Source organism: Typopeltis vanoorti, chromosome 25 (genome assembly GCF_054136105.1).
Source record: "Typopeltis vanoorti isolate ZY-2024b chromosome 25, IOZ_Tvanoo_1.0, whole genome shotgun sequence".
Taxonomy (NCBI): domain Eukaryota; kingdom Metazoa; phylum Arthropoda; class Arachnida; order Uropygi; family Thelyphonidae; genus Typopeltis; species Typopeltis vanoorti.
In genome coordinates, this window is record NC_143573.1 from 6,537,731 (window position 1) to 6,563,193 (window position 25,463).

At 33.5% G+C, this 25,463-nt stretch overlaps 1 protein-coding gene across 1 annotated transcript in view; it reads left to right on the forward strand.

Moving 5' to 3' along the window:
* LOC150092510 (vesicular glutamate transporter 1-like) overlaps nucleotides 1–21,694 on the forward strand; it is a 245,880-nt gene extending 224,186 nt beyond the window's left edge. The window contains exons 10-13 of the mRNA XM_090414498.1: nucleotides 2,753–2,885; nucleotides 4,680–4,790; nucleotides 9,067–9,194; nucleotides 18,886–21,694. Coding sequence (XP_090270624.1) covers nucleotides 2,753–2,885; nucleotides 4,680–4,790; nucleotides 9,067–9,194; nucleotides 18,886–19,230 — 717 coding nt within the window. The 3' untranslated portion in view covers nucleotides 19,231–21,694. The remainder of the gene's footprint in view (nucleotides 1–2,752; nucleotides 2,886–4,679; nucleotides 4,791–9,066; nucleotides 9,195–18,885) is intronic.
* The last annotated feature ends 3,769 nt before the right edge of the window (nucleotides 21,695–25,463 follow it).

The window sequence follows — 25,463 nt, forward strand, 5'->3', positions numbered from 1 at the left end:
TCTTCAAAAAGAAGATGGGGAATACTCCTTAAACATTTAGAAAAAAAAAATGTAACAGTTAAAAGATTAAGTGAAACGAGGTGGTCCACAAGTGCTGACACTGTATTGCTTTGAAACCGTGGATATAAACAAATTAAAGAGGCATTACTTGAAGTATCCATTATTCCTCATGAAAATCCTATTTCTAAATTAAAGAGCTCATCATTAGTTGATCGTTTTGACAAACCAGAAACAGCAATTTTAACACTTGTGTAAGACAAAATTTTACAACGAATAAATACTACTAGTAAATCTCTACAAGATCCCGATATGGATTTGTTTTTAGCTAATAATTTGTTACAGTCTTTAGTTGGTTTTATTTTAGATATAAGAAATAGTTTTAGCTGTTTTAAATGAAGAAGCGAATTTATTAGCATATGAGACAAAATTTAAAGATGAGAAGGAAAGAGTGAAAAAACGAAAAAAAATGTCTCACGAAATTTCACAGTCTAATGATGAGATTTCTCGTATATTACATGGGAAAGAAAATTTCATTGTTAATACTTTTAATGTCTTTGCGATAAGCTAATTTTGGAAATTAATGAAAGAGCAAAAAGCTATTTAGACAGACATGTTTGGCATTTTTTAAAGAAAGATATATCTCAAAACAAGTACAAGACTAGTATTAACAAAATTTCACAATCATATGGGGCTGATATTGATTCAGAAAAATTTATTGGTGAAGGAAAGCAATTTTTAATAATGATAAAGGAAGAAAATGTTTCAATTAAAATATGTACAAATTTATAAACGATGGGTTAAGGTTTACTTTTCCGAACGTAGAAACAATTTAAAAAATATTTTTGAAGATGCCTATTTCAATTGCAAGTGTTGATGCTGATTTTTCACTGTTGAAACGAATAAAAAATTTAAGAAGCAACTTGCACCAAAATAAAACAAGTGACCTGACGTTATTATGCATTGAATCAGATGTAATAGACTCGATTAATTATGATATCATTTTAGATATATTTGCTAAAACGAAAGCCAGAAAAAAAAAACTTTTAGTTATTATTTTTTCTTTTTTAATTTAAACTTAATTTAAACTACTATTTTAGTGTGTGTGTGTGTGTGTGTGTGTGTGTGTGTGTGTGTGTGTGTGTGTGTGTGTGTGTGTGTGTGTGTGTGTGTGTGTGTGTGTGTGTGTGTGTGTCTATATATATATATGTTAAAGATACTCCAATAATAATAAAATATAGCTTGGTATCTTTAACATTTATTATACCCAAGGTAAAAATACTTTCTATATATTTATATATATATATAATATTATTTATATACATATATTATGTATTATTTATATATTTTATTATGTATTATTTATATATTTTATTATATATTATTTATATATATTATTATATATTATTTATATATATAAACAATATATATATATAAATAATAATAATAATAATAATTTTTTTATTTTTTTTTTTTATTTTTACACCACGTTTACACACCACGGCGCTTGGCCGCACGAAGGAAGACTTGGTTTCGAGTCTAGTCGGCGACTAGAGGAAATTTTTCTAAGCCTTTTTTCGACCGGTTCCCGAGTTAGTCGATCTCTGGCATGGTCAAGCGTGCCAAGCGGGTTTCAGACATTAAATATATTGTGTTAGGGTTAGGGACCACGAGATGGCGGCACATTTTGAGCCGTCTCTCTTCACTGTGTACCGCTTAATTAGTGATAGCCTTGGGCCTTCTATCTCTGATAGGCACCAGTGGGGATTGAACTCCCCACTCAGTCTACAAGTTAGATAGGGCTAAATGGCCTCGCCTACTCCCGTACTCCCGTATACTGGAATAAAAAGGCATTAGCTGATTTTTTTATATTATTTTTTTAAATGCAAATATATATGTATACCAATGTTGTGTTATTTTTAGTTTATTAAAATGAGTTATTATGGAAATGTCGACTTTTATTTTCAATAAACGAGGAAAAAAAAGCATATGAATTTAATTAACTGAAATAGACTTGTTCTTTTGGGACCTCATTATGATGTTGCGCCTAGGGCCTCAAAAAGTATAAATTCCTAGAGGCATGCGTACATGTTCTAAAAGACCGGACTATAAAACGCAGTTAGGACATGGACTGACGCTGGTCTAGTTCATAACACCTTCTTAATACTATAATGAAAGGCAATATACTCCCCTTAAGGGGAGAAGTTTCCATTTTAGTAGCTATAAACAATTGCATTGATGACAGCTGCTCTCAGCATACAAAAAATGCCCAGCTGTGAAACAGCATCACACCCATGCATGTTTCAAATATTTGTTGTCAGTATGTTTGGATATATGACAGCAATAACATTATTTCTTCCAGGCAACTGTATTCCATTACTCATATAGCGACAGTTCCAAACTGAAAACAATAGCTCGTACTTTATGATCGACCGGTTTAGAATTGTCCCCGTGTTTCTGAATATTTCAGAAGCAACTTATTTCCAGTGACGCGGATTAGTGGAAATAAGGAAAGATCACGTTTCTCTCTTTAAAAGAATACATTATTTATATAAAAATATTTATATAAAAATATTTATATAAAAATATTTTCCTTTAATGTTTATCTTCCGCAAACTATAGTATTCTCTTCCGTTTTAAAAGTGCCTTATTTAATTTTAAAATTCACTTTCGAATATTGCGGGAGGAATAAAAATAATTTATTGACAAAAGTTTCAAACTATGATAAAAGTTCAATTGATTTATCCTTCCTTAGTCTGGAGCTCTTGGTGCTGTACCTCATCTCTTCATGACCATTATTGTTCCAATTGGTGGCCACCTGGCAGATTGGCTCAGGCGGAGAGATTTGCTCACTACGACATCTGTACGCAAAATTTTTAACTGCGGAGGTAAGATTGCATTAAAAAAGTGGATTGCATTAAAAAAGTGCATTCCATAACCTATTATATTATTGAAAAGATCTTTGATCATCCATTAATATTAATAATGAGTTTTTTTTAAAAAAATATTTTTCTCATAAAAAGATTTACTTTGAAATTTTATTCTTATTCTAAAGTCATTTAAAAACATGAATATTTTAATGCTAAAGTGCAAATTTCAAGTTAATGATTTGAAATAAAGCAACGAATTTTCCTTTTCAAATATATTATTCAGTTACTGCGCGAGCTTTGACAATAAATTAATGAAGTTAATTTTATGACCGACAAAGCAGACGATTTCCTGTTGGCTTCAATTTCATTCGATGGCATTAATGCATTAGTAACCGCTTTCATGAAGTAACAGAATTTTACTCTTTTTTTTTCGGTAGAAATGAGTAAAAAAATTATTTGGAATAAAAATCATGTTATAATAGTTTTGTGACAGAGGGAGGGATCTTGAAATTACTGAAATACTAAATAGTGTGTTTTTACAGAAATGACAAATATGCAGGCCTTATTAAAAAAAATAAAAAACAATCGATCTGAATGCCCAGTCATGTTACACTGCCATTAAAACTTAGAAATTTAAATATTTGGAAGGAAATGACGGGCGCTTACAAATAATAGCAGAAGAACAAAATATCAGAATAGATATCGTAAGATAAATTTCTACTGATAGCATTTAAGACAGTCGAAATTAATAATTTGTCACGCCCAAATTATAGTTAGGCCATGAAGTCACTGTCAATATTCTGAGGACCTTGTTCCATTCCCAAAGTTTAAAAAATCATAGTAAAAAATATAATTTTTTATCTCTCTTGACAATAAATTCTTTCGAGCCATTGAAGATATAGAATGAAAATACAACAGCCTTTGTTAAAGAGCTTGATCAAATGATTTTCAGTTATTCATGATGGAATTTCTTAAATTAGCATTCATTTAACATTTGCAACGGCCTCTTTCCGCTCTCTAAACTTTTTTTTTTTTTACTTAAAACCGAATGATTTCATGTTCTAGTAGTTCTGGTCAGGAGCTAATAAAAATAATACTTTTATGTGTTTCTGACACATTTATTAACGTATTTAACATTTTAGTATTTGATTTCTCAAGTGTTCCGATGCTTTTGGCTACATGGTATATTTAAATTTACATCCATTTTGTGTGCACAATTCTGTAAGTAAATTACGGGATCTGCACAAGCATTAAACGTCATTGAATATCCACTGCCTTGAGTGAAGATTAACAGGTATTATTTAGCGGCATTAATCGCCGAACGGCAGTTCAGCTGTAATGGCAGGTTTATTACAATAACTGTGAAGACAATTCATTGCTATCCGTCGTTTTTATTAGACTGGAAGCTTTGTCCTGTAGTCTTCCGAGTCTAGTCCAGTGTTTTAGCACTCATTAAATACATTAGTAACGTGATAATTTCTTGATGAATTTTGAAACTACATTCAGAGGAGAAAATGAAAGGTAGATAACATTTAAAGCGGCATTTGGAGAGTGGATATTTAAATAATGTATTAATAGATTACAGCAACGAAGCATGTGTAGAAGAAGAGTGTCACTCGATCGATGCTCAGGGTTATTGTAATGAAGGAATACGTTAATAAATTTGCATTTACTTTCTATGAGTGTCATCACATAACAATAATATATTGTCTGCTACTACAAAATGGCTGCTTCATTTGATTGAATGCGGGAGAGAGAGATAGACGGTATTTCTTTTATAGCAACATCAGTAATGTTTTCTTTTATTTACAGGGTTTGGCATGGAAGCCATCTTCTTACTGGTTGTAGGCTATACACGTGATACTGCAATAGCTATCACGGCACTTACTCTAGCTGTCGGTTTTAGTGGATTTGCTATATCTGGTAAGTAAAATCACCATAAGAAATAACCGATATTTGTAGATTTAAATAGCAAACAGCAAAGGCATTAAAAAAGAAATATGGACAAATAACCTGATAAGACCAAAACGACTTCTTTTGGTAAACTTCTACTAGTCCAAAAGTAAATGCATTCCGTGTAATGAAAGATTTTACTATCTGTCTCTTCATAGTATAATATGAAACTGACCTTCTGGTTGCATGAATATATGTAATACACGACAGATGCTGCATTCTAAACTTTCCCTTTATATTCCGTTCATATCCTTCTTAGCCTTTGTTGTTGAATATGCATTTCGGACACACTTTCGGAACACAAATCGGTCAACTTAACGTTTGGTCTATTGTTTGTCGTCATCGGTATTGCGTGAGTCGTTGCATGTCTTTAGTGTGTAGTGGAATTCGCTTTGCAAACAACCAATTATGGAGGTTCTTTCTTATTTTAGTCGTTTATCAAGAATATAAATAAATGGCAGCCTATACAAAGATTCCTTGGAGAAAGGACTTCGTCGAAAGTCCTTATTTTGGAAATCCAAACTATGTTTAATTTTTTCTGCCTGATTTAAGAACGCAACTTCAGATTTCAAGAGACCCCCGTTATTTTTGAGACCCGAGTTCGATTCTCGTGGTGACGAGAGGAAGCTTAGCCTTTTTTAAATAAGGGTACGTTAATGGATCTTATACGCAATTAATGAGATTTTTCTCTTGAAAAGTGGGATTTTTCATTCCGTATACAGGCAAATCGGCTAGAGAACACAAAATTTACACATAGAAACGTTATTAGATAGCGATAAATGGCGTGGTATGTGTGTGTGTGTGTGTGTGTGTGTGTGTGTGTGTGTGTGTGTGTGTGTGTGTGTGTGTGTGTGTGTGTGTGTGTGTGTGTGTGTGTGTGTGTGTGTGTGTGTGTGTGTGTGTGTGTGTGTGTGTGTGTGTGTGTGTGTGTGTGTGTGGATGATTAGATAGATAGTAGATGAAGATAGTGTAGACGGTGATTTATGTGGTATAGAGGTGCCCTTCTACGATGAGCTATTTTACTCTATTCCATCTAATCATCATCATCATCATCATCATCATCCATTGTCGATCCACTGTTGGATGAAGATCTTTCCAAGATTACTCCAAAACTGTCTGTCCATAGCTCTCCTTTCCCATCATCACTCCTGTAAATCTGATATCATCAATCCACCGCGATGGTCGGCGTCGTGGAATCCAATCCAGTACTTATTTTGTCCATCGTCGATCTTGTCTTCGAGCAATATGCCCAGCCCATTCCCACTTCAGATGATTCATTCTTCCTATGATGTCAGAGACTTTGGTTTGATTTCTTATCCACGTATCCCTATTGTGATCCAGTCTTGTGATACAAAGCATACTTCTTTCGATACTGAATTCCTTACTAATAATTATAATTATATCACAGTGAGGTTAGTTTTAACCACAAATGGCTGATGTTCTCAAGTGCAGCAGCTGAAGGATGAAACTTGATGAGGTCTTGGAAAAGAGATCTCCGAGATATTATTTGTAATACTGCAAGTAGAATCCCCTTGAAATATATAAAAATGCTTCCAGCATGCCCAATAATATTACATCAAGATATTCCTCGTTTAGTGTTGCTTTAATATGTGCTACTGTTGCGGTCTAGTTTAGTCGCAATTACGGACGAAGCAACTAAAGCAATGGGCTATCAATGGCTATCAACTCTCTCTCTCTCTCTCTCTCTCTCTCTGTGTGTGTGGGGGGGGTCTTCTGGCTGGTTTGTCTGTTTCTCTGGATAAAAATCAGAGTTTCTAGAAGGGGAAAAAACTCTTACATGTATGAGACTGCATAACTCGGCTTCAAATGTAAAGTGCTTAAAAAGAGTCCTCTCACGTTCCAAACGGGATTCGAATCCAGGCGGTTGCAACATAAGGGAAATTTTCGTTTTGTCCTCCACTAGGGATTGTCCCTGAACATTTTGGCATGTGACTCAGTGAGAAGGTCTTCTGGTATTTCCATCCATGACAGTGACGTTAAGTATTGTGCCTTTCGACATGCTTCAAAGTTTGAGCATGTCGAAAGTGGGTGGCTAATATGTTAGACTGCAAGACTCTGATAGGATGCTGCCATTTCCGTTTCTGGTAAACTGCATGAATCTTTTAATATTCCGTCAGTCACTCAAATCAGCTACCATCTCGAGCTCTAGAACCACAGTTAGCTAATTTCTGGTTTTGGGGTCTATTATCGGTTATTCTCAGAGAACTCTGGATAGCGCCTGCACGAGCCCCTCCCCGGCAATTGAATCTCATTCCCAGTCACCCAGTATACCAAGAAAGTTAGTCATTTATGCAACGGTCTTGATGAAATTTGGGTACTGTTTTCCTTATAATACGGTGCACGTACGAGATAAAGTACAGAAATGAAGAAAGAAATCATTAGCCTTTATGGTTTGAACATAAAAATAACAGTTGGATTCAGTTTTCTTACCCAATTACAGATTTTTTTCCTTTTTTTATGATAGTGGTGTTATCGCTATCATACAGATGAGTCGTTGAATGCTAATTAAATAGACAGATATACAACAAAAACTATTACAGTCAAAATGTAGTATTCGATTCAAAGAAATCGTGGAAGGAGAGATATTTCGCAATCAAGAAAAAAAAAGAAAGAATTTTAAAATGTAAGTTTCATATCAGAACAATGGGGTTGTTTTTGTTATAATTGAAATGCCGATTAAGTTCTTTTAAAAAGACCAAACTCATTTCGTTCAACGAATGAAATTCATATTTATTTAAAACTAATCAAACACACGAGTGTAATATTTGTCCTCCTCTTTTCCTTAAAATCTTTTTTGGCCCGCACCTTTATAACTTTTCAGCTGTAGGTGAGATAGCCAGTCTCATACGAAACTGCAAGGTTTCTTCTCTTGTAAACTCAGGTTTTCATTCCGAACGCAGGAAAAATAGCCAGAAGAACACTCGCAATTAACAGACATATGCACTGATCTCACGGCTTTAGTTAATTTGGACAGAACTCTAAAACAACAACTGCTTCGCCTGAAATAATGATCTAAATGTCCAACCGGCCATTCCGAAAATGATTTAGTTTCCATTGGACAGTGCTGCCTTCTACAGGCGTTTTCATGAATGGAACAAAATATGTTAATAAACTCCACAAAGTTGGTAAATGATTAGGTTTACAATCAAGTTTATTGAACTTCTATTTAAACATGTGGAAAATTGCGTATGCAAAGAATAATGAATCAGAAGAACGAGTTTTTTTATATGAAGATCAAAGAATTATTCCAACAGTTGCTGTCAATGTAAGGTAATGAAGTCTAAGATTTTGCATTTTGGACCAAAGACAATGAATGCAATACACTATATTAGTGGAAATCCACTGTAAGAGGTGCAGAAAGCAAGGGATTCGGGGGGTGATAAAGAATCAGTTCTGTCATTATACAAGACAATGATTCGATCCCGTTTGGACTATAGATTTGGTGTCCTGACTTTAAGAGTAACGAAAGAACATCACAAACAGTTCAAAGACAAATAATTTAAAATAATTATAAATTAATAAAAAAAAAGTCTGACTTCTATCAAATAGGGATAGGGGATGATATGTTATAGACATAAATATGAGGAGGGGATTTTATAGGATAGATACAGGTAAACTGTATCTATCCTATAAAATTTCCATGAGGTCATTCATGGAAAATGAACCAGTGTTCACTGGATACGGAGATTGTCTTATGGTGAGTAGTGAGCGAGTGGAATATCTGGCCAGATTGTGGCTATCCCTGAAAGTTGTTTTAGATTTTACGTAGATATGTTCTTCATTAACTGATAGTATGTGTTGAGTGGGCTTTCCATGATGAGTCTTGAACTCCATAAAGATGTCTGTGTGATAGTTGTGGTGATGATGGCAGTAATAATAATAATAAATCGAAATGAAATAGGTATACAAGTTACAAAATGAATTATAAAGATTTATTGCATCCTAAAAATATCACTTTTTCCGGAAGTTTTCCGAATTTTAATTTAAAAGTTTATTTTAGGGAAAAATCTTAATTTCCTTATATAATATTTAAAACACTGTATATTAAACTAATATACACTGTTTTTGTTGCAAATTATAGTATTACACATTAAATTACATGTTATAAGCGTGACCTATACACAGCAAGTCTTATGAAACCATCAGAACATAAAATTGATTCTGAAAGTTAAGAATAATTTCAAAATTCTAAATGAGATTTAATATCTATTATCTTTCTTGCCAGGTTTCAATGTCAACCATTTAGATATAGCTCCGCGATATGCCAGCATTCTGATGGGGATGTCAAATGGATTCGGAACACTATCCGGCATGATATGTCCTATTGTGGTTGAAAGTCTCACAATTAACGCAGTAAGTAAAGAAGCTGGTTAACGTTTCTTTAACTTTATACGTAATAAAATCTGATACAGTAATTAACATTGTTTTCCCCAAAAAATCCAGTCATGTTTTGTTCTGAAGTACTTACTGGCTAACTTGTTTATTGGTATTCTAGGAAGAAACTCACCACGTTATGCACATTGCAAAAGCGACACCATGCAGAAAAGAATGAAACTCCCACTTATTTTCTGTTATCTGGAGTTGCATTGATAAACACAATACGTTTGCACAAGATCAAGTGCATTGCACGGTGAAGAATTTAGCAATTTTTTCAAGGAATCTGGGCGTAGTTTACTTTGGTAATTAATACGATTTTTCAAAACTAATATTAAGCCATAGTAAACGAACATATCACCTTAGCCAATGAATTACAATGCGAAGTGCAATCCCAGGCAAAAATAAAAAGACAGAAATTCGTATTTTGTTCTGTAGGCGTCCATCCGATAAATTACTCTTTGCAGCATTGAATAGTTCACGATTTTTTTTGCTTTGGGCGTCCTTTTTACTTAGTTGCACTTCATCTCAAAAATGAAAAGAAATAATCGAGCTAGAAGAAAACAAAACTGAGAAACAAGTGTGTAAGCAATTGTATTATGCAAATGACAGACCCTTCCCTCGTTCCTGTTGTTGAGCAGCTCTTTCAATTTTTAATGTTTATTAAAAATTGAAAGAGCTGCTGTTGAATAGGACTATTCAACAAGCGACATGTTTTAATTAGCAAAATTCCATTTGGTGCCTCATTTGTTAAGTATGTGTAACTCTTTTTTTTTCAAATTTACTTGATTTTATTCATCATTAACCATAGAAGCAAATAATAACGCTTTATAAATTTATAAACAAAATTTATCACCACCCACTTAGACATGGATAAAACGCGTCTGCAGCTAAAAAAAGTTCTTCTTCGCTTCCAACAAGCAGGAATAAGTAAAGTTATCATCCAGGAGCGTATTAAAATAGTTAAGAAGACTGACTTTTCTTTCATTAGGACCATGCAGGATTTTAATTATTTATAATTGACAGTGCCTACGAAATAATGAAGTGAATTTTAAGCCGTGCATAATTTATCATATTTGGGTTTACTTTCCATGAGCCACAATATTTTATAGTTACCGAGTTTGAAGCAGATAACTCCAATTTTTTTTTTAAATCGAAATTACTATTCACGTTCTGTTTGCAATATTCCCAATATATTTTAAAATGTTCTTCCACTCAATGACTAACACAAGCTGTTTTAGGGGAGGGGAAAATGACTTTCTGTGGTTGGGTTGCATTTGGTGCTAATACTGCCAAGTTGGAAATAAAATTCGATTTGAAACTTTTATCTGCGTTTAAAGCAAGAATTTCTTTCAAATGTTAGTCACGCTTCGATGGGCCACCTTACAAACGAAGAGATGAAATTAAAGAAATGCGATTTTTATTTTTACTTAAAAAGGTTTAAAATTCCATGGAATACACTTCAAATACAGTTTTTGAAACTTTCCAAAACAAACTCTTCGATCGTCCCATGGAGAGACAATTTTTGTGAACACGCCGGAGAGGAATTCTCTCGATCCTCTAGAAAAACTTCAAACTTCAAAATTCCCTTGTTAGCATTCTGAGTGAAAATAACTGCAAGTACAACACTAATCACTTTGAGGGATTTCATTTGTAAATCTCTTTTCTTCTTAAAATTGATAAGCGTTGATGCTATTGTCAGTAAAGATGAACATCTTAAATTCCCCATCACAAAGATCTTAATCTGAGAAAGAACTTGCCTTCTTCAATATCTTAACCAGACATTCTGTAAATCCAACTGCGCTCTTTACAATAGCTCTGACTATATTCTGACTATATCGGTCTTATCGAGAGTAAAGATGAGTTAGCCAGTCTCGTAAGCAGAAGAACACATTATTATTATTATTATTATTATTATTATTATTATTATTATTATTATTATTATTATTATTATTATTATTAAGACACACCTCCAGGGATTCAGAACTCATAGAGGGAGGCCACATACTACATACACCAGCTATCATACTTATTCTTGAATTCATTCACACTGCTTGCACTCACAACATCCAAAGGCAATCCATTCCAATCACGCACCACCCAATAAGAGAAAAATCTAGCCCTCACTCCCTTCTTGACGGCATTCATTCTAAGCTTCCACGGATGCTCTCTCGTCCTCTCCCCACTCTCGATAAGTTGAAAAAGTCCATCAATTGAAATCCTGTATGACCCCTTTCAGAAGTTTATGTCTCAATCATATCACACCTCTTTCTCCTGTTTGCTAGTGTCTGCAGCCCACTAATTCTCAATCTGCCTTCATAATCAGCATTCCACAATCCTGATCTCATTTTTAACACTCTCCTTTGTACTCTCTCCAATATATAAGAATCACATCGGAAACCAGGAGACTAGGCCTGCACACAATAGTCCAAGTGAGGTCTTATCGAGGCCTTGCAAAGAGGCAAAATAACATCCTTATCTTTACATGTGATAGCAATTATCTTTTAAGTTGTATTTGCAATCTTTTCCACATGACCCCTGAGCTTCAACTTCCTATCTATTAACACTCCAAGATCCCTAGTCTCATCAGTTTCTTCTAGCCTAATCCCACCAATATAATACGACATTGGATATCTAATCATGCCGAAGTGCATGACTTTACATTTATTCACATTGAACTGACACTCATTTCCCATGCCCACAAAAATAAGGGTTTTTCTTCCAAAAATAAAAAAATGACCAATGAAACACACGCATATATAACAAATCTTTCCAGCATTTATAGATTTGGATGACTAAGACAATTCTGACAACAAGAACAACAACAACAACAACAAAAAATAAGAATTAGTTTTGCATTCATGAGGACGAAACTTTACTGACATCTCTATAAAATAATTGTTTTATATATTATTTCATACTACATCAGCTAAATCTTTCTGTAGCGAAACGATGATAATAGGATTAAAAACCAAGTTTATATAAAATTACGTGGTATCTTGAATGCATAATATACCCAAGTTAAAAAAAAACTTTCTACATCTATCTCTCATCCTGAGATTTTATATTTATAAGGTCAAAGCACATTGTGGCAACTTGTTTTGGTAAAATACATAATGAGCTCTGCATTACTTCATCCTTAGAATTTTCAGGTCTGGCTCCCACTGAAGAGACCTCAATAAAGGTCGAAACCGGTACGGGTAGCGACCATTTCCTTTAATGTTTACCACATACATCTCCGCAAGGGGATGTGCTTTACATTAAGGGAAAAATGCTAAGGAAAGCGATCAGACCTTTATCCACCTTTACTACCAGTTGCCTTGAACTTGCACTACTTGCAGGCCCAAACTTGACTTTCTTGTCTGTTTGCTTACTTGGGAAATAGGATTAAAACCAAGTTTTAATTAAATTACGTGGTATCTCGAATACATAATATACCCAAGTTAAAAAATTTTCTACATATATATATGGACCGTGGATGGGCTAAAGTTTTTTTATATTTTTATTAATTTAATTTTAATTTTTATGTTTATTTATTTGTGTATTTTTGGTATTTTTCTTTCTTTTTACCTAGTCCGGAAACCCTGCTCTAGAGACCAAACATGAAACTTTTTGAAGCCACTTCAGGCCTCCAATAAGCAGGGAGATGGACTCACACCGCGCGATGAAATTCACTACCACCCCAAAGACCATCACTAGCATCTATGCCAACTTCGGAATTCGAACCTCAGCATGTTTTGTTGGAGAGCGGATACACTAACAACTCGAAACAAAAATTGCTTTGAATATTTTCGACAAGGAACCATGCGCTTTTGCCTATAATAATAGAATAATCTTTCCCTGTAGATATTTCCAGCCTCTGCCTTATTTCGTCCTCATTTGGTAAAGCATCAAACAGGAGATTCAGGCTTATTACCAAGTTATTACATTTCGTAGCCTCTCTGAATTCTGCCTTCGTTTTAATGACGTTTTTAGGCTTCCATTTTTCTCTTAGTCCACATCACATTACTTTACTATTTGCATTTTCTTATGTATTTCCTTGCACGACACTCCATCCCTTTCTTTTCGGTATTGCAATGGTTTCAATCAAGGATTATTTTCTGTTTCCAGTTTATGCAATATTCCACCAGACATCTGAATGAAGTAGTTCGTTCTCGTATCGTAGTATTTTCAACTTGGGTTGTATTCAATGTTGCTTTAATATCACAGAACTTCATATTTGGAAAATATTTTTCTTCTTATGTTTTTTCCTTATTTTTCATGTAATGCAGTTCACTGTACTTGACAATCACATCAGTCCACAGTTATTTTAAGGCTTCCATTTCAGCTGGAATTTGCGCTTATTCAAATGAAATTATGATTAAAGTAGCAAAAGTAGATACCATTATAAATGATGCGTGTCTGGGTATAAAGCTGCGCAGAAAAAGTCCCATAATCGAGTCAAGAAATGCAAATGAGAACGTAGTTTTGTTTGAATGCGATGTGTGTGTGTGTGTGGGGGGGGGGGGTTCTACCTGCTCCTATGAAAGAAAGTCGAACCTCTTAGTAGATATTCAGGAAAGTTAATCTTGTTTGCATGTGCGTTGCTAAAGACTTGTGAAATAAGAATCAGATTTTAAAAGGTTTTCTTCCATCATTTCTGGAGGCACGACTGGTAAGAAAACCGACTGATAAAATTCTTTTCCTTTTGCTAGGTGAATAAAGTGAAATTAATTTACGAGCTGCAGAATAAGGGAACGGATTTTATTCTGGAATATAGCTGTCATGTGACTGCATACTCAATCGAAATCTTCGATGCTCTTCCTGAGATTCAACTGGTCATTTTGATGGCTCTCCTTAAAATATATCATCGCTTATTATCGTATCGTGTGCTCAATACCGAATTATGTTACGTCTAAGTAATTTAGTTTCATAGAAACGTAATTAATTTCACAATAGCGGAGTTAATGCAGTCTCGCTATGTCTGTGTGTCAATAGTTTGTAATGAGAGGTCGGTTTTTGTATTGACGCTTGTGATCTAGATCGGGTTTTCTGTTTGTTAGGATAAAAAGCCCTGTTACCTTTAAGTGTAAAACCCTTTTAAAGGCATCTCGCATCCTAAACGAGATTCGAACCCAGAACTGCTAGTAAAGGACGTTATTACCGATTGCAAATGTCCTTTCAATCTGTATTTATTTTAATTTTTCCAATCCCAGCAACTTCTTGGAATTCTTTGTTCTTTCATTTTGTACATAATTCGTCCTTAATCGCATTTTTCTGTTTCCAAAATTTATAGATTTTTTTTCTCAAAATTAAATGGTTTGTTATGCTTGGAACCCCATATTCAGCTGATTACTAAAAAAAAAAGTCTTAAATTTATTTCAATTTGCTCGAGATTTGTAATATCACACACACACACACAGTTAGCATCTGAATGATCGATCAAGTTGGAGTACGCTGCGCGTTGGATTTTCCCATTCCTTACTCTTAGCTAATCACATTTCAGTGAGCCTGAAATTATCCTTAAGGGTACGCTGAATCAAATCTACAACAGAGTTTTTTTTTAGTTGAAAAGAAGTTATTTAATTCCACGTAATTCATTTTCATAAGATTGCCCACCAGTGAATTTGGAAATTTTATATTTACCGTAGTATGCGCAACAGCATCGAATGTCTTAATTATATCCGCCAATGCAACAGCTTTCAAACTTCTTCCCGATACTTATTGTTCTAATATTTTTAGAAGTTCCTAATAAATCTATTAATGAAAGCTGAGAAATTTCATGTGAACAGCGAACCTTCAGCAATAATCGAAAATGTAGTGCGCACTTCGATTGGAAAAGAACCGAGTTCGATTCTCGTCGTCACGACAGGAATCTTTATATGAGCTTGTTCAGTCGAAGGTGAGTTAGACGATCTCTTGTTTGCTAACAGGATTCCTTCTCCGGGAAATTCGTGTTTTTTTATCCCTTATAAAGACAAAGCGAATAAATTCATATGATCTACGAACAAAAATACTATCAGTGCTCGCTAGATGGCGTTATGTGTTGATAGTTGTTATGTGTGTAGATGGAATAGTAAGTGGAGAAAGCGGGTTGTGTGGAGTTCCTTCCCGAAATGAGCTCTTGGACTATTTTCAGGAACCATTTTTTATTAATAATACATTAACAGCTGACTGTGCAGCTCAGTGGAAGCGACATGTGCGTTTACAGCGCTAGATCATCGGAAGAAAGAGCGTCATGAGTTCAATTCTAGTCGCCGATTAGAGGAACTTTTTAGAAGCTTTTTCTCAGCCGGTTCCAGAGTTAATCGATCTTTGGCACGGCCAAGCGAGTTTTTTCTCCCGAACTCTTGGGTTTTTCTTCCGGTAAAACATTTTGACATACCTCAGCATTCCTAGAGATACAAAAAAAAATAAAAATAAAAAACATGGCATGAATTACACCTGAATAATTATAATTACTTAAATGGCATAATTTACGTCAATTCTGAAAAATATTAGCTCACGTGCTTCACTTTAAAAAGCCCCTCTAAAGATTCTTAGCATCTTGACCCAAGTGTTTCTTTGCCAACAAAGAGTGCATGTTCCGTCATTATTTTTCTACTGCATTGTGGAAGCGCTGTGTGTCTAATTAGAGGGCATTACGCTCAGCAAGCTGACGTGGCTTGTTACGAATATTTTTCCTGAGAAACTCAGGTTTATCTTCTTTCACAGGAAACTATAAAAAAAACTGGTCAGTGAGTACACGTAATTGACAACCATAATGCACTCGACTCATGGCGCTAATTCCAAACAACGATTTTTTAATACTCGCAAGGACTCGCCAGTTTCACAAAAAAATAAATAAATACATGCACCGAATGGCTAAGTCCTTGGCAGTATTACACAGTATTGAAATATTAATCCCCTGGTTGACCTCCGTGTATTTGGGCTTTCAACATTTCCGTTCCTCTTCAAGTATCACTTTCAGTTGTCTAATTTGCTTTAAAGAATAGTGGGCAGCCATAATTTTATTCACTTACCGTATTTTTAGCCTTAAAAGAATTGCAATGCGGCACTTTGGACCTCTATCTACTGAAAAAATGGTACGAACTTGGAAGAAACCATACAGCAATTTAATAGAAGCAAATTCTAAAAAACACAATCTCCACAGAAAACTGGCAAATGGCCAGAAATTGAAAATGAATTAAAAACTTGGATAATGGATTCAAGACGATTGGATTGCTGTGTATCTACAAACATTATTATTCAACGAGCAAAATTATTGGCAAAGAAAGAAATATCGATTTTACACGGTCGCCATCAAGATGCTTTAAATTTATGAAGAGAAATGATTTAGTCATGCGTGCAAAAACGAAAATATCACAAAGGATGCCAGACGAATTCGAAAATAACATTGAGTTTCACAGATTCATCATAAATGCTAGAAAACAAGACAATTTTGAACTTTCACAAATATCTAATATGAATGAAGTGCCGCTGACTTTTGATGTACCCTCAAACAAGACTCTTGACTCCAAAGGTTAAAAAAAAAATGTTAAAACTGGTCACAAAAACACCCACTATACTGTTGTTTTGCCTTGTTAGGCAGATGGAACAAAATTGTCACCTGCTTTAATTTTTAAAAGAAAAACTTCCCAGAGGAGTTTACATTTAAATTCATCCAAAAGGATGGATGAGGAGGGGATGAAGTTAATAATAAAGAAGGTGTGTCTCAGACGTCCTAGCAGTTTATGTCAGAAACCTGCTTAATTAGTATGGGATCAGTTCAGATGCCATAAAACCAAAGGTGTTAAGAATGAACACAAAAATCTGTAATCCCAGGATTACTCACCTCCGCGCTTCAACCTCTAGTTGTATCAACAAACAAACCATTTAAAGGATTTGTGAGGGGGAAAATGGATCAATTGGATACAATCTCCAAATTTTGAGGAAATAGCTACAGGTAGGAAAAGAAGGCCACAATTTTGCAGATGTGCCAATGGGTAAAGAGTTCATGGAATGAAGTGAAACCCGAAATTATTATAAAATATATTTTCAAAACTGTGGCATTAGTTCTCTTGACGGCACGGAGGATGACTTATTATTTCAAGACAGCGATGACTCCGTTTCTGATGAAGAATCAAGTTCGAGAATTTTATTATTATAAATTTTTTTAAAGATAAAAGATTGTACTACGTACTAGGACTACTTGCATTAGCTCACGCTAGTAACCGCCGATACTTTTATAGTTTACTATATTCTGCATGAAACTCTCTGATTCCAATCTTTGACTTTCTTATTCAGTTTTAAAACAATGTGGGATTTAATATCCCCTTAATTTGAATAAAGATAAAAGTTTTTTACCTCAGGTGTAATATATAGTACCAAGAAATTTTAGACTTGGTTGAAATCCTTTTCCCAAGTAAGCTAAACAAAGTTTTGCACGTGAAATATATTCACGTCTGAGCTACTTGTATATGAGATATATATGACTTCTACATTAGTAGAAGTCATATATATCTCATATACATTCTACATTCAACTTTGGTATCTCTCCCGAGTCTGGCTCCCACTGAAGAGACCTCCATAAAAGTCGAAACCGGTCCACGTAGTGGGCCTTCCCATTATGCATTGCATCATACACTCCTGAAAGGGGATGTGCTTTGCATTACGGGATACATATTAAGGCAAGCGATGTGAAGTCATCAACCTCTATATACAAGTAGCTCAGACATGAATATATTTCACGCGCAAAACTTTGTTTTGCTTACTTGGGAAAAGGATTAAAACCAAGTTTATAAAATTCTTGGTACCTTTAACGTATTTTGAACTCACGGTAAAAAAACTTTCTACATACATAAATACACGCATACATACATCTACCCTATATATATAAAATGATAAGCCTTTTTATGTAACGTTTTTGTGTCACGTTTTTTGTCAAGTTATTTGATACGTTTTGAAACTCAGGGGCTGCCCTGAGTTTCGAGTCTTCAAAATTCGAGTCATCAGAATTCAAGGAGAACCGGCCTACCAGTGCGGAACACGGGGGAGGGCTGTAGGCGCCCGGGAGCGGAGACCCCTGGTATATATATATATATATATATATATATATATATATATATATATATTATGTTTGTTTTTTAAGATTTGATGATTTTTAAGAATACATTTTTCTATCTAATAAACAGATTATACATGTATTAAAATTTTAAATAAAAAAATTAATATTTACATGAAAAATTTTATGCATGTCTTCTTTATGTGTGTCTTCTTATACTGTGAATAATATTTCTTTTCCCAAAAATTCAACATGAAAAATATGATGGGCCAATACAACGGTTCGTCTTATAAGGCGAAAACTACGGTACATTACTAAAAAAAATTCATTCTCTCTCTCTCTCTCTCTCTCTCTCTCTCTCTCTTTCCCATCTTAAAATGTTCCTCTTGTCAAAATATTCAAGCGTGGATTTTTATTTATGAATGGAATTCCGGAATTTTGAATGAAAAAAAAATCTAGAACCGTTGGATTCTAGGCTTGTCAAAAACATGAATGTTTGTCACAAGTCTAGGATTGAGTAGGCAAAAGTTCGTTGTCACAGGTTCAGTGGTACCGATCTATATAGCTTACAAAAGAGAGGGGAAAACTGAAACCATTACTAACACAAATCCATGACTTGATTAAAATATTCATTTTTCTATCTTTCAGACGGCAGCTGAGTGGCAGCGAGTATTCCTTATTGCGAGCATCATCCATTTCGGAGGAGTCATCTTTTATGCCATCTTCGCATCGGGCGATAAACAAGAATGGGCCGAGCCGCCAGCTCCTGACGAAGGGCCATCTTGGAATCCCTTAGAAAACGCCTTCTCCGAAGACACTTCTCAACAAAATGGCAGTGTCTCGAACGACAGTGCTTTAGCTAAAGTGAAACAGATAACGTACGGTGCCACTACAGACAACCAGCAACCAATAGTCAGCACAAGGGAAGAATTGGTGCAAGCTCCCTCTAAAGATATTCATATGCACGACAACATAGCCGACCAGGATCTCTGAAACGATCCTCGGATCTCCTTGTTGAAAACATTAAGCAATAGACTGCAACTTTTTCCGTGTATTTTTCGGTGTCTGTTAAGTATTCGTTTCTACGGAGCAATCGGGGTTTGAGAAGATGGATCGTTCTTTACTTCAGGAGTTGAAGTCGTGTAAGCAGGCCAGTACGACGCTGTTGTGGAAAATAAATGCTGTACTTTTGCAGTTGAAAATCTTGTTCACCTGAAGCAGTCGTCTGTGTGTAGGAGGTGATTTCAGCTCCGAGGAGGACTTCTTGTACACGACATCATTGTCACCATCCATTTCTGTTATAATGTGCATACTCACGAGACTTTTACATTTGTTAAAATCTTTGAGGTGATGTAAAATTTTGTACATTTTCTTTTAATTTGCTGATGTTTTCTTTAGGTCATTTAAACACTTCATGTTATCTTTCTGTAAAAATTCAAGATGTCTGCTACGAACACCAGAGATATTCCATATTTAAAGAAATTTAAATATCTCCATATAGACCTTCTCAAACTCCAGTGTAATCTTGGGAAGAGAAAGTAATGCTATAAATAGAGACGTAGCTAGACAGTATATGAACTTCACATTCCTCTTGTAGTTTCTCTCTGTCATCCTATGAAAGCATGAGATATTTAAATCAAGAAAAAAAATATAGTTATTCCAGTTGAGAACATTTCGCATCAGTAGTCCATTTTGTAGCTTCCATTAGAATATTCACAAATACAAATCTTATTTCGTGTATTTTTCAACTATATTTTTCAGAAAATGTTCTTTTCATGATAGCTGTCCGCCCAAGATGTATTTCTTGTATAATAAGAAGGAAAGGATTATTTTAAATGGTTTATATTTTCATTAATCGGATGTTTATTCCATGGACAGAGTGGAAGACAAACATCTCAAATATAAATGTTAGAGGTAACATTTTATCCAAATGTGTTGATGGCGATTTTCGTTCTGATTCTGGAAAAATGATAAAACTGTTGACGGTCAGTCATTTTTGAAAGAAGAGTTAGAATTTTAAAATTCTTATAGTTGGTAGTTACATTTTACTAACGCTAAAAAATCACCGTATCGAGATGTTAGTTTTGTTATTATTATTTTTAATTAACACGAAAATCATTATAGCAGTGTTGAATTTATAGGAATAAAAATTTTAAATATCAGTCAAGTGCAGAAATGTTTAATTAAAAGATAGAGAATCTTGCATCGAGCAGACAGGTCAGTCTGTCTATCTGCCTGGAGAAATTAATACGGTATAAAAACGTCTTAAAAATTAACATATATTTTTATACAAAGGTATAAAAAAACTATCTTTTGGTGCTTTTTTATATTATCCTCTTAATACGAATCAATTATTCTATTAATAATATAATTACTGTATTTTCTTTTCATCTTCTCTTTACTAAACTCTACCAGGTAAATTACCCCCCACCCCTCATTGCCTATTCCGGACTTAAAAATTTTGCGGCATTCAAAACAGTACGTATGAAAGAATGTATTTTCGTGTATTTTATCATTTAAATATTTTTTCTAATCCTTTTCTGATGTACTTAAATAAAATTGTCAAAAATCGAATACCTGGAAAATGTACTAATGAAAGTGATGAATGGTAGGTTTATTGATGGTATTTGAAATGCAGTTCATAACTTTAACCAACGTGTAACATCATTAGAGTTGATGTGCTCGCTGTCTGCTATATAACTTAGTGGCAGTTTGCATAAATGTGTTTGCTAAACAGTGTGGATAATTATTAACTATGGAACTTACGATTCCAGTGGAATTAAAGATATGCATTTAGCTAAGAAAATAGGGGTAAGTTATGTGGAATAATAATTTGGAAGATTAGTTGTAATGAGAGGCGTTGTTTTGGTTACTTATAAGTATACTTAAGATTGGAACTCAATGGTGAAGAAGAATCCGACCACTACCGCAGCGATGATTTTTTTTTTTCAAACGTTTTTCTTTCTTTTGTCAAAATCATATAGGAATAAGCAGATTTTTAATGTTAACTATTTTATTATCCCATGTAAAATCCATTAGCGCTTATAAGGGAATCTAAAAGAGGATTTATATGCTTCCATTTCAAAATACATTAATGAAATATCGTAAATGCGCTGCCTGCCCTAATAACGATTGTTCTGTTCAGATTTTTAGATTGGTTTTCGTTTAATGTTGACTACCAACTAAAAACTGTGATTTCTAATTATTTTTTTAAAGAAAACATGAAATTATGAATTCAAACAAAACATGGCATACATATGAATAAACAGAATAAAAAGTGTACATTGAAAACCTTACTATGAAATGTGAAATGGAGGTTGAATTGGGGAGAGTCGTTTTGAATTATGGCCAAAGCAACTGAAACTATGAATCTGCATGTGCCATGTTCGTTAATCGCGTGTGCATGAGTTATTAGGAGTGCTTTGCTTCTTTTTTACAAATAATCACTAAGAAATTTCTCGAAATTGCATCCTTCGGGGTACTACATTATTATTATTATTATTATTATTATTATTATTATTATTATTATTATTATTATTATTATTATTATTAATTATTTTTTATTCAGTTTAGTTTTATTGGTTTTATTTTTATTATTATTAATACGTACAACTTTTCCTTGACATTTTCAGAGAGTGATATTACATATTATAAACATATAAAATATCAGATTCTTTATGAGTTGCCATAGCTTCAGGTAACATAACTTTTCTTGTAATCCGATGACGAATTTCTCGAAAAGGCCAGCACACCATCGTGAATCCTGCTTTGTCATGTATATTACCTTTTTTTTTGTTTTTTATGATTGGATTTTAATATGGTTATACATTTTTTATATTCACATTTATTTCAAATTTTAAAGTTATTATTATTTTACTATTTTCATGTTTTCATGAACATTTTTGGTTCTCATTATTAAGCTGAGTAGTAAATTTTCAAAAACATTTGTGAGATTGGTTACCATGTAGACGTCCTGTTTCTGCTAAGCTTAACTACTATGAAATATTCATTTGAACTGTATTTTGTGATACGTAATGTTGCTAACTTCTATAATACATTTTTCGCATAATACGAATGCTTAGTTCTAAGCTAGTAATTCCTTAATTTAGAGAACCAGAAAATTTTTGTATGACATATTGCAATCATATCATTCACCATTACTAAGATATGATGTTTTGGCGCTTTTTTTTATCCCTTCAGATTTATTTGTCCACAGTTATTATAGAATAAAGGAAAGCATTTTTTTTTCCTTCCTCCAAAGCTGGTGGTAGTTGAGGTTCGCTAAAATGCAAATTTTCTCATTGAAATATAAGACATAATTTGATTTAGCATTTTAAAATAAGCATGTCGGAGAATATCTCTCTCTGCTGGTGCTAAATCTCCACCAGGATAAACGACTATGGTGTAAAAAAAGTATCATTAATTACTACTAGAGTAATATGAAAAATAGCATGCAGAATTTATCGCATAATATCAGCCATTACTCGATTAGTTTCAGAAATGGTTCTGGCTTTTATATTACTGTTTATCCTATTCTACTGTAGAATGGTACTCTAGCATTATCGCTGTAGTCGCTGAAGGAATTTTTTTTCTGTTCAACTTAGCGTCTTTCAGAGAAAAATCAATGCATGTAGATTGACAGCTGAATATATATATTTCAGTATAATAAAATTTTGTATCGATTTGAAGGATTTCTCTGTAATTTAGTAAGAAAATAGAATACTGTGACAGAAAAAAAAGAGTAGTCAAACGAGATATACTATTTACCATCCATTTATTATTTAGCATATTCACTACCTGCATTTCATTTGAATGTGATATTTAAATATGTCAAAGTACTCCGAGTATATTATTTGTACGTCGGTAGCGGCTAATATTCCAAACTCAAACACGAAATTAAACCATTCTTGAAAGAGGAATGGGCAGTTTTTGGTGCTAGCCGACGAAAGAACTGGACAGAGTTGCTTTTATATGTTAAGGGAACTGTGAACGATTTCGAAATGACAGAGAGTGGCATTGACAAGACAGGACGGCGAGAAAAAAGATATTTGTCACAAAACTTGGCTAGAATTGTGAAAGCGTTCTGAAGTATTTGTAGCGTTGTCAGACATAGAGATGAATTAATTATTATTGTAACGGTGTCTTCATGGAGTCAAAAGACTCATGGCACTTAAAAAGTTAGCGCCATCATAATAAAGGTTTAATTTCTTTATTAGAACTGTGCTGTGATGTATTAGCCACTTCTGACTTTCAAATATAGTTCAGTTACCGAAATAGTATTCATCAATAGCTTTATAGTGGGATTATTATTATATGATATGATATTCGACCTAAATCGCATATTGAAAAGTAGTATAATTGCAAAAGAAACACGCATAAGCAGTAGGTGAGAGTAAAGCGCCATCTCATGATAAGTCCTTGAACTGTTTGGCGGTATCACGTAATAATATTAATTATTCAAACCTTAAGCTCCGTTTTGAGTGTTTATAAAAAACCTTATAATCGCAATAATTAATATTATAATTATTAAATATGGAAGCTCCTGGTAACTCCTGACAACGTTAAACAGAATACTGAAAAATGAATAGTCAAAAAAAAAAAAAAACTTTATTTATTTTGGAAACTATGCTTCGTTAGCTGATAATATTTTGTTGGCTGGATAAATGGAATTTTAATTGTTATTGTATAGCTGTTTTTGCTGAAATAAAAATCTATCAATATACCAAACATTACAGGTAATTATCTTATTGTAGTTAATTTCTACAAAATATTTTATATTCAATGAGCACATAAAAATATATAAATGTTTTATATAAATAGATGTTGAGACTTGTGCTATTCAAATTTTTATTTTGACGTTGTCATTGTTTTGTTAAATGTAAAAATTATGAAAAATTAAAATGTTAACTATTAAAGTTTAATAAAATATTGAGTGATATACAATATTTATGTATAATGCATTCGTTGACTATGATGGCAGCATGTTTAATTCTCATAAGAAATTGGATTTAGATGCAGAGAGGAGAAGAGTGGGACCTAAATTTTCAATATTACAATTTATTACCTAAATTTAGTCAAAAAAAAATTAAAGTACTTAGGGAACATGGCACTTAAAAAGTTAGCGCCATCATTGATTCGGATTGTTCTAGATAGATTCGTCTTTCTCTGCAATTTCAATCACCTAGACGAGGTTGTACCTTTATTATTATTATTATTATTATTATTATTATTATTATTGTTATTATTATTATAGAGAAACGTGGCATAAACATGTTACAGGCTTTGTATATAAATATGAAGTATTCAGACTGTGAACATATCAGAACATATCACGATAAAAGTCAAAATTAGAGTTCCAGTTTTAAGAAGGTGATCACGTTTTGTTTTTAATTAACTCTATTAAAAGAGTTTTTTAATAATCGATTACATATAAATTTTGAAAAACTTCAATAAATTTATTTTCGGATGCTTTGAATAAATCATATTATCTGATTTTTGTATAAAAGCTGTTATTCGTGTTTGTAATTCAAATGATGTAACTGCCTCAAGGAAAAGTGCTTTCTGTGACCAAATATATTCGAGCTATTTTGTTGGAAGCTATTCGGTATTTGCAGATTTATTAATAAGTTGTTGGTATTTTAATTTTATTATTTAATGTGATTTTCCATGTGAACGCCACTGAATGATTTTTGCCTTAAAATTAAATGTCTGTAAATATTCCTCACAAAATTGTCTTATTCTTTGTATTTAAGCATTGAATCGCATGCTAATAGGCTCCAGATGTAGATGAAAAAATTGTATATAAAAAAAGATGCCTAGTTTCTTGAACATGCTGATGGAATTCAGAAATACGTAGTTTAGTGATACTGTCTGTGATGCAATAAAAGAATGGACTAACAACAGACACAGACGACGACAACATCAGTAACTTTCACTTATCAAGAAGTGCCTGTGTTTTACTTCTCCTTGGTTTTTCGTGTCTTCTTCATCCTCGTTGGTTGCTCGGCATCTACGGTAAATTATTGCTGTTGTATTTTTACTGCTGTTGTCGGTCTATTTTTATTGCTGTTGTTGGGTGAAAAAGTAATTAAATTATCAAGTGTGCTGGAATGTGTTGTTGTGTCTACTTTATTTTTTTTTTTTAATTCTCACCTCACTACGCCGACTACAAGTTTACAGTGTACACACTCACGACGTCATCAAGTATTCTCCAGTGATACACCTAT